The 9,591-nt window shown below is 41.2% G+C and overlaps 1 protein-coding gene across 1 annotated transcript; it reads right to left on the reverse strand.

The window, feature by feature from the left end:
* Positions 1 to 1,589: 1,589 nt before the first annotated feature.
* LOC136686639 (adhesion G protein-coupled receptor E3-like) lies at positions 1,590 to 9,063 on the reverse strand. The gene is made up of 10 exons (XM_066660540.1): positions 8,989 to 9,063; positions 8,541 to 8,694; positions 8,260 to 8,376; positions 7,928 to 8,109; positions 6,047 to 6,214; positions 5,224 to 5,430; positions 4,872 to 5,101; positions 4,660 to 4,726; positions 4,034 to 4,309; positions 1,590 to 2,261 (listed from the first exon to the last, which is right to left on the reverse strand). The coding sequence occupies exons 2-10, from the start codon at positions 8,611 to 8,613 to the stop codon at positions 2,166 to 2,168; spliced, it is 1,416 nt and encodes a 471-aa protein (XP_066516637.1). The 5' UTR covers positions 8,614 to 8,694; positions 8,989 to 9,063; the 3' UTR covers positions 1,590 to 2,165.
* Between the last annotated feature and the right edge of the window lie 528 nt (positions 9,064 to 9,591).

Consider the following 9,591-nt stretch of genomic DNA (forward strand, 5'->3'; position numbering starts at 1 on the left):
TACAAAGGCTGTAAATTAAATGTCTACAATCGCTGTGTGTATTTTTCATTCAGGGAGTTTACACAGCATTTTTTTAAATGTTGGGTGTTAAAAAAGCAGATTCTAACTGCAGCACCATTTTAAGGTGAAAAAAACAGCTGGAAATAAGAAACCATCTGCATCCTCTTAGAGTTGACTGGGAAAGCATGCTTACCTGGGCAATACTCTAGCTCTCCTCACCAGGAAATTGTCTGCTGTCAGACTGGTGCACTTGCACCATCATTGCTCTGCTTTGAAACTGGCAGAGAACGACAGCATTCTGGTTCTACACAGTCACTTGTTCATCTGAGGTCTGAAAGAGACAGAATCTTTTGCCAAGTCACACTTTGTTGGATATGCTGTCAGACACACCTCACTGAAGGCTGATTTATACTTCTGTGTCAACTCGAAACACAGCCTACACTGTAGGCTACTCAAGAGCCCTACGCCATTGCAAACGTTTATACTGGTGTCTCCGTTGCTCTGCAACTACACCCCCACACCACTAGGGCTGAAACTCAGACATCTTCCTCTACACTATGTTGTACTAAATGTAGTATTGTAGAACAATTACATTTATAAATCTTTAAAGTGCACTATTTAGGGAGTAGGTCGTTGTTTGGGACAGAGAAGAGTTTACATCAGGTGCTAGGAAAGTAACTAAAACAAAGCTGGTATGTTTTTCCCACATGGTATTGCTTGTCGTTGAATTGTATTTTTCTCAGGGACCTCTGTATTTTCCCTTTGTTCACAATTTATATTCATCCCTGAAGCTCATACCATGTCTGAGGAAATTTCTCACAGTGAATGTGCTGCTGTCTGTGTCTCTGTGTGTGGAGGATAGGAGTTCATGTTCCATTCTTTGGTTCTGTATAAACAATGTCCTCAGATTTCTGACCAATCACAGTCATTGCAGTCTGCATCGACACGACAAGTAGTTACATTTCTGGATTCACTGCTGAAATGTTGCTTCTGTTCCATGTAATTCAAAGTGTATTGTCAAAGTATGTTTATGTGGAATGACTAATGTCCAACAGTTTTTACAGTGTCTAACAGTTCATGTGTGGTCTGGTTCATTTCATACATGACCTTCTATGTTCACTGCAAATTCACTAGCAAGCTTGTTTCTTTCATTGGCAAAATGACCTTTCCTATTCATACCACAGTTTGGTAGAATTTTCTGTGATTGCTCTAAGCCCTGGAACATCTCTATAATGCTCATCCTCTTCTCTAAAATATTTAAGATATGCAAGAGGACACTGAACCTCTAAACTGTGTTTTGTCCATCACAGGTTTATTTGAAACTTTCCGAAACTCCCAAGATCTCCTGTCCATAGAGCAGCTGGAACAGTGAGAACCCGGTCATCTCTTATGGCACTTTGTAAATGTATATTATGGCACATGACAAATGAATATTAGTCAAGGGTTCCAGTCTGACTCCAGTTTGCAAAGACTAATATTTAAATTACTAAGCAAACACTTAAAATAAATCATAACAATTACTTAAAAGCCATCAGAGGAACTTTATTTACCTTTAATCTTCAAATACAGTTTCATGACCAGCTGCCTCTCATTTCTTGTGAGAATGTGAGGGAATGTGAGGGACTAAAAAGGGATGAAGATTATTATGCTTTATTTAACATACATAGTGCTGTTTAAAGAACCCAAGAACACTTTAGAGTTTAAGGGAAATAAATACTTTTCTTATAAAAAAGTGGATATAATAAGAATAGATTGAGATAGATCATGCAAGTCTTTAAAGTTTAGCAGGAGGTTTTTGGGTTGGCGGCATTGTGTGATTCAAAGCCAGTGTATATGTTAAAGGATGGGATAGATATGAACAGATTTCTTAGTGGACACCAATATTCTTGCTGCAGAAATTGGACGTATTGAAGAAGTCTTTTGGTTGGTACAGCCATGGAATAAAGTATTACAGTGATGTAATCTAGATCATTCAGAGATGATGAAGGCATGCATAAGGATCTCAGCAGCTTTAGGGTGAGTACAGGGCAAAGTCTGGCAACATTGCGAAGATGGAGGAAAGCAGATTTCATCAGAGGTTTAAAATAAGTAGAAAAGGGGAGGAATGAGTCAAATGTAACACCAAGAGGGAGATTAAACCTGAAGAAGCTGGATAATTCTTAAATCTAGAACTTTGATGTTGTGGTAACAGGATCTTCTTCAGTTTTTGGAGTATAGGTTGCACAGAGAGTTCGCCACCACTTCAAATACAATAGCCTCACCTTGAAAGTAGAAGAATAAAAAGAGGAATCAGAGTGTGAATGAGTAAAATGTAGATAATATATATATATATATATTTTTTTTTTTTATTATCAATATATATATATATAATTTGTGTTTTGTAGAGTATTTCTTTGATGTGGCAATGCTTCCTGGCAATAAATCTAATACCATTGGAAAGCATGTTAATTTCCCTTTTACATGGTTTCACGTTTGTAAGGAAGATGCATTTGTGGGATGAGCAGTAGGGCTGAGAATCTGAGTGGTTCCACCCCTGAAAAATTTGCCAAATCCTCTCTGCCAATGCCAAACAGCTTATTCTGTGTGATGGTGTGGGACGGCATCTCCTTCACTGGAAAAATGAGGCTTGTCATCACTGGAGGCAATCTCAATGCAGAGAGATATCGTGATGAAATTCTGTAACTGGTGGCAATCCCATATCACCACAGTCTGGGACCAAAATTTATCCTCCAAGATGACAATGCTCGCCACCACAGAGTCAGATTTATCAGAGACTACCTCCAGAATTTGGGAGTGGAGAGGATGGAATGGCCTGCCAGTGTCCTGATCTCAACCCCTTTGAACACTTGTGGGATCAGCTTGGGCGTGCTGTTGGTGCCAGAGTGACCAACACAACCATGTTGACTGACTTGTGACAAATGTTGGTTGAAGAATGGGATGCCATCCCAAAGCAGTGTGTAACCAGGCTGGTGACCAGTAGGAGGAGGAGGTGCCAGGCTGTTGTGGCTGGGTATGGTTCTTCCACACGCTACTGAGGCTCCTGTTTGTTAAATGAATAAATGGTTAAACTGGGGCGGCACGGTGGCACAGCAGGTAGTGTAGCAGTCACACAGCTCCAGGGACCTGGAGGTTGTGGGTTCGATTCCCACTCTGGGTGACTGTTTGTGAGGAGTTGATGTGTTCTCCCTGTGTTCGCATTGGTTTTCTCCGGGTTTCCTCCCACAGTCCAAAAGCACACGTTGGTAGGTGGATTGGCGACTCAAAAGTGTCCGTAGGTGTGAGTGTGTGTGTGTCTGTGTTGCCCTGTGAAAGACCGGCACCCCCTCCAGGGTGTATTCCCGCTTTGCGCCCAATGATTCCAGGTAGGCTCTGGACCCACTGCCACCCTGAATTGGATAAGCGATTACAGATAATGCATGAATGAATGAATGGTTAAACTGCCAGTATGTCTTGTTTCTTCAAATTTCAATCATCCACTCACCAAACATCAAACGATTCAATGGCAAAATAAGCTGTTTGGCATTGGTAGAGAGGATTTGGCAAATTTTTCATGGGCGCAAGCCACATACTCAACTCTACTGCTCATCCCAAAAATGCATATTCCTTACAAATGTGGCACCATTTAAAAGGGAAATTAACAGACTTTCCAATGGTGTAAGATTTATTTTCAAGGAGCAAAAACAAAGAAATAATCTACCAAACACAAATTTCCAATTTTCCAATGAATCTTGACAAATAATTCTAATCTTTTGTGACTTCAAGTGTATTTGGGAAACATACAACTTTATGCTAGGATCTATAAAATAAAGAGTATAGGAATATAATGTTGATGAATGTAATACTACACAGTGTTGGAAGTGGAAATGTTTTTAATGTATTCTTTTTATTTAAACATTGCTATATTTATGTGAATGTTGTATTAATTCCTCATTCATCATCCTAGCACACAGCTGGTAACATGGTAGTGTTGGGGTTTGTTGAGAAATGGTGGGTCAGTTGGATTGACCCTAAGGTGGAGCAGGTAAAGACTGACCTCTTGGTTGAAGACACAGTGGATGAGGAAGATGAATGTTCCCTGCTGGGAGTTGAGGAGCAGGAAGGTAATCTCCAGCACCTTACTGCAGCCTGTGAAGAACCCAGGGACCCAGGAGCAGCCGAGGATGATGAACTGGATCATGGTTTTCAGGACCACACTTTTAAAGAGTTGCTGGTCACGCTCAGTTCGTTTGGTTTTCAGACTTTCACTCGTCACTTTTTTCAGAGTTGAGGTCATGATGATCAAGATGCTCAGGAAGAGAAGTGTGTTGGCCTGACAAAAAGAAAAAAAAACACTTTTGTTCTAAAAAACTCTTTGTTGCTCCCCCTTCTGGGCCAGTAAGAACAGTTAAAATTCTTATTACTAGTCCAACCAATCACTGGGCAGGATGCCTTAATTGTCTGTCTAATTATATCTTGTGGAAAGGTCTAATTAGTGCTACAGCTACAATATTCCAGTACTTTCCTCTGTCCTATTTGATCCTCTTTTAGTTGGAGGAAGGAGATCTTAAATCACAACAAGACCTCATGTACGGTGTGCTTCTGTCTGTTCATGAGACTGTGAGGGGATTGCTCTCAAAAAGCAAAACAGAAACTTAAAATGTTTAGATATAATTTACTTACAATGAGAATGAAACACACGGGCCCCAGAAAACTCCACAGAAAGTCTTTATTTTTCTTAAGCCAACATCTACAAAGAAACACACACACACACACAATCAAGTTCCTAAACCTAAGACCTGTTTTATTTTAGTCATTTTGATTATGTCTTTCTCAAAATTAACTCAATTAACTGAACTCCACCCCTGATTAAAGAGGCCCCACTCCACACTCACTGTTCACTGCCGTATCCATCAGGAACCAGTCCAGCAGACACACCCACCACAACCAGAGGAATAATGTATCCAATCACAACCAGGTATTTCCAGTTAAGCCCCTCCTTCTTTGATCTTAACTTAGTGAGGTTCTTCACATGGATGAAGAGCAGCACAGCTTCAATGAACATCCACACAAAAGCAGAGAGGAAGAGGAAGTGTAGAAAACCTGCCAACACTGCACACAACACCTGGAGAGAGAGAGAGAGAGAGAGAGAGAGAGAGAGAGAGAGAGAAGCACACTTGAGACATGCAGGTCATTAAGCAAGCCTATTGCAGGCTGTAGTATCCCTAAAAAGATAATTACACTCACCTGCAGAGGTTTTATGTAATGCAGGAATATCTGTGTGAGCAGAAAGAGGAGGTGAGCCAGCAGCAGGGTTAAACACAGGTTGATCAGAGCGGTGTTGGTCAGTCTTGGGTTCCGTTGATAATTTACAAACGTGACCAGGGATAAGGTCAGGAACACCAGCCCCACTGATACAGCTAGGATCCCAATCACCATCATCACAGTATTATTCTGAAAAACAACACTCAGGAAACTGTTATAACAGCCACTACAATGCTTCTTTCTAGAGTTGATATATGGCACATGGAATTATATTATATAATAATTATTATTATATATATATTATATGGCACATTTTCATGGGATATTTAAGTCCCTAATTGGTGCAGGAACTCTCACTTCAGTCCTCCTGACTCCCTGGAGCATCCTGGGAGATACACTATGTGTTACACTTAGAGTGAGAAGGGATGGCATGACATTCTTAAAGAATAAAAAAAATAAATAAGTCTCTTAATTATGGAGCTAGGTTAGTTTTTGCTTCATTTAGTAACTGCCTTTTGGTCTTTGTCTCTCTGTGTTTCACCAGTGTTAGTTCAGTAGAGTGCATCTTTACATCTCCAAACATTAACCCTAAAGGTAAAAGGTTTCACCTGCTCTACTTTTTGGGAGCTTAGGCTGGTGGTGCAGGGTTGCTTTAATGTTCTTATAATCTAATGCTCAGAAGTCAACACAGGTGACATTTACCTTTAGTCTATGTTGTGGCACACTTCATCTTTCTGTAATATATGTTATTTCTCTTGCTTTATCTTAAATATATTCATGTAAGTACAACTATAGTTGCTCTTACTTCATCATATGGACACTGTCCTATCTGCATGATGAGAGCGAAGGTGGACAGGTGAACACAGGAACACACACTGTGACTGATGTTGGACTGGAGCAGGTCACAGCCATCTTTAGTCCATGTAGTGTTGTTCCAGGACACACAGGAGGGTTTACTCTCAGAGACATCTTCCTACACCGAAGAGAACAGTCATGAGTTTGACACTCTTATACCATGCAAAATTACAATTCTTGTAGCAGCTGTAAGTCAAGGAATCAGGGTTCAATTGTGTTTGTGGATCACACGGACCAAGCTGATCTTGAGAGATGGGAGGAGAACTGAGAGAAACCTGGGGTGGGGTTCAGTAAGACAGGCACCAAAAGAACTCCAGAGTACAATGACATCAGCCACTCAGAGGCTTATTGGAGATGCTGAATTTGTGAATGTTGTTATGCTATTCTTGGTAAGACCAATGTCTGAGGAGCTGAATGTTGTGGTCAGGGAGGAGTGCAGAATGCTTCACCAATTCTAATCCATGACCTGTTTTTAGAGTGAGTATGTGTAACAGGTGAATGTGGAACCAGTGATGTGGGTTATTCTGCACTGTGGAGGCTGTAGAGGGAAGTGGTTTTGCTGAGCTGGGCTCGTCTTGGTTTATATCATAAGATCTGTCTCGGTTATGGTGATATCAGTTATGCAATATATAGAAAGGAATTGAAGGATACTGAGTGGTGTCACAGAGCAGCTTTACAGACATTAAAAATAAAAGCAAAAGTGAATAACCTCAGGTGAGCAGCCAAAGGCCACAGTGGAGAGGCTTTAATTTAAAGGCAGGTAGAAGCAGCTGTGGAGTCTTTGTGGATAATGGAGGTATTTAGTAAAGGTCTGTGCTGAATCAGTCCCATCAAATATCCAGGACCTGCTACATAAGGACAACAAGGGTCACAGATGTGGAGTGAACAAAGCATGTGAGGAGAAACATGGTGTGTGGGGTGATGGGGATGGTAAGCTTGTGGGAACCAGTGCAGAGTGATACATGTAACACCAGGCTGAGGACAGGAAAGACAAGAGACAGAAACACCTGAGAGTGATTAGAAACATGACAAATTACTGCTCTCAGGTGAAATGGGGAAGAGCCAGAAACCAAAACAAAACAAAAGCACATGGGCAGTGAAAAGCATTTGATAATTCTATGAAAACAAGAGCATTAAATGAAGGAGTAGAAACAGGATGTTATTGTTGTCGCAGAAACAGTCACTGAGGACAGATCAGCCTATGGAAATTACAGTCAATCATGATTGATTATTTTATCAGTTGTGTTTGTGTAAGATGCATGGAGCATAAATACACTGGTGGTCAAAAGTATGGGTACACAATGTTTGTCTAATTCAACAAACCTGTTCTCTGTTATACTTTTAGATACAGGAATATTTAAAACTGTGCGGCACAGTGGCACAGCAGGTAGTGTAGCAGTCACACAGCTCCAGGGGCCTGGAGGTTGTGGGTTCGATTCCCGCTCTGGTAAATGTCTGTGAGGAGTTGGTGTGTTCTCCCCGTGTCGGCGTAGGTTTCCTCCGGGGGCTCCGGTTTCCTCCCACAGTCCAAAAACACACGTTGCAGGCGGATTGGCGACTCAAAATTGTCCATAGGTGTGAGTGTGTGAGTGAATGTGTGTGTGTGTGTGTCTGTGTTGCCCTGTGAAGGACTAGTGCCCCCTCCAGGGTGTATTCCCGCCTTACCCCCAATGATTCCAGGTAGGCTCTGGACCCACCATGACCCTGAACTAGATAAGCGGTTACAGATAATGAATGAATGAATGAATATTTAAAACTGAATAAAGTTGAAATGAAAGCAGATCCTGAAATTGAAAACAGAACGTGTGTGTGTGTGTGTGTGTGTGTTTACCTGCTGGTGTTTGAAGGTAAATGTAACAGGCTCAGTCAGGCGTTCTGTCTTTTTGTTGCTGACACAGACTGTCACCACTGGAGAGTTGAGGTTGTAGTCAGAGGCTCTGCCCCCAGCATTTGTTTCCTCCAGGACTGAAGTGTTGAGAGTTTTATAACTGACCAAACCCACGTAGGCAAAACCTGAGGAGAGTGTCCGGACAAAGAGATTAACTCTGTTTCTGTTCTTTTTTCAAATACTTTTTCTTCTAAAATGAACACAGTCTATGCAGTGGTCCTACAATGAATTAAATATGTGTGTGTGTGTGTGTGTGTGTGTGTGTGTGTGTTTACCTAGATACTGTTCCCCCACTACAGTTTTCCAGCTGATGTTGAGATGGATATCACTGGTGTTTAAAGTCACACGGCCAGTGGGTGGAGTCACATCCTTTTTCACCGCAAGCCATGTCTCTGTGTGGAAGAAATGCCGTGACAACAAAAAAAATCAGCCCCATGCTCCACCCACTAACTTGTCTTTTCATAGCAACAGTTGCTAGGTTGGACAAGCACCAAATGAGAAACAGAAGAACACAGTCCAGCTTAATTTGTGTATGTGTGTGTGTGTGTGTGTGTACCTGAGATGTTGTTTTCCACTCTGGTGACAGACTCGTTGAGCTGGGGTCCGATGAGATGCAGTGTGTCCTCCATTGCTCTGAGGAACACACTCAGTGTGGAGCTGTCATTGATATTTCCACTGGACACAACCTCATCACTGACCTTCTTCAGGTCCTGAATCACTCCACACACAGGGACAAATCTGTGTGAGATCTCTCTGTGTGTGTGTGTTTCTCAGACTCTATACACCATTTAAAGCAAGTAATCACTTTTCAATATGACTGATATCACCACTGCTTTGGGTTTTCTGTTAAAAATCTGTGATGGTTTGAGAAGTGTGGCGTACTCTTGGGGAATGTCTGGATATCCTGTACTAACATGTGTAAAATATGGGAAGCATTTACTAGTGGACTGTACTGCTGAGCTTTAAAATGGCCTTCATCTGTAATAAATAATGAGGCTCGTTACCTGCAGTAAAGACTCTCCTGAGTGCTGTGGAGCAGTGTGATTTATCAGTGACTCACAACTCGACACAAACAGACTCAACAGTTTACCCACTCCAGCCTGAGAGAGAGAGAGAGAGAGAGAGAGAGAGAGAGAGAGAGAGAGAGAGAGAGAGAGATTGCATTCTTGAGTGAAATGTGTTTATTTAAATGTGAATATTTGAATAATTATTTTTAATTTTGAATTAAAGAACAGGTGTGAACAGGTGATGATTTACCGGTGTGGGTGTGGTGTTAACTTCACACTTCAGTTCTGAGTAAAAACAACCACACAAACACACACACATACACACACATCAGATCAAATGTATATTTGTCCATATACATGGACTATATATATATATATATATATATATATATATATATACATTGGCCCAGAAACTACTTTTTTCTAGCGTAATCTAATTAATCTAAGTAATTCTCCAAAGTCCTTCTTTAATATTCTCTGTGCTCCAGAGTCTTCTGCCACTTCTCTTATCTGTGCATTTGCTCTGGTTGTTTCCGTAGTTAGTGTATCCAGTTTCACATTTACAGCTGTAGCTGCCTGGTGAGTTCATACAAGTTCCAT

The sequence above is a fragment of the Hoplias malabaricus genome, chromosome 2, assembly GCF_029633855.1.
Source record: "Hoplias malabaricus isolate fHopMal1 chromosome 2, fHopMal1.hap1, whole genome shotgun sequence".
In the NCBI taxonomy this organism is placed as follows: Eukaryota; Metazoa; Chordata; class Actinopteri; order Characiformes; family Erythrinidae; genus Hoplias; species Hoplias malabaricus.

What these genes read in the sequence shown, in the direction of transcription:
- LOC136686639 (XM_066660540.1), bottom strand. Translation starts at nt 8,613, where the DNA reads ATGGAGGACACACTGCATCTCATCGGACCCCAGCTCAACGAGTCTGTC. An exon ending in AGTGGAAAACAACATCTCAG is followed by an intron (nt 8,377 to 8,540) that starts GTACACACACAC and finishes TCTTCCACACAG; the next exon opens with AGACATGGCTTGCGGTGAAA. An exon ending in ACTGTGTCTTCAACCAAGAG is followed by an intron (nt 2,262 to 4,033) that starts GTCAGTCTTTAC and finishes TCTACTTTCAAG; the next exon opens with GTGAGGCTATTGTATTTGAA.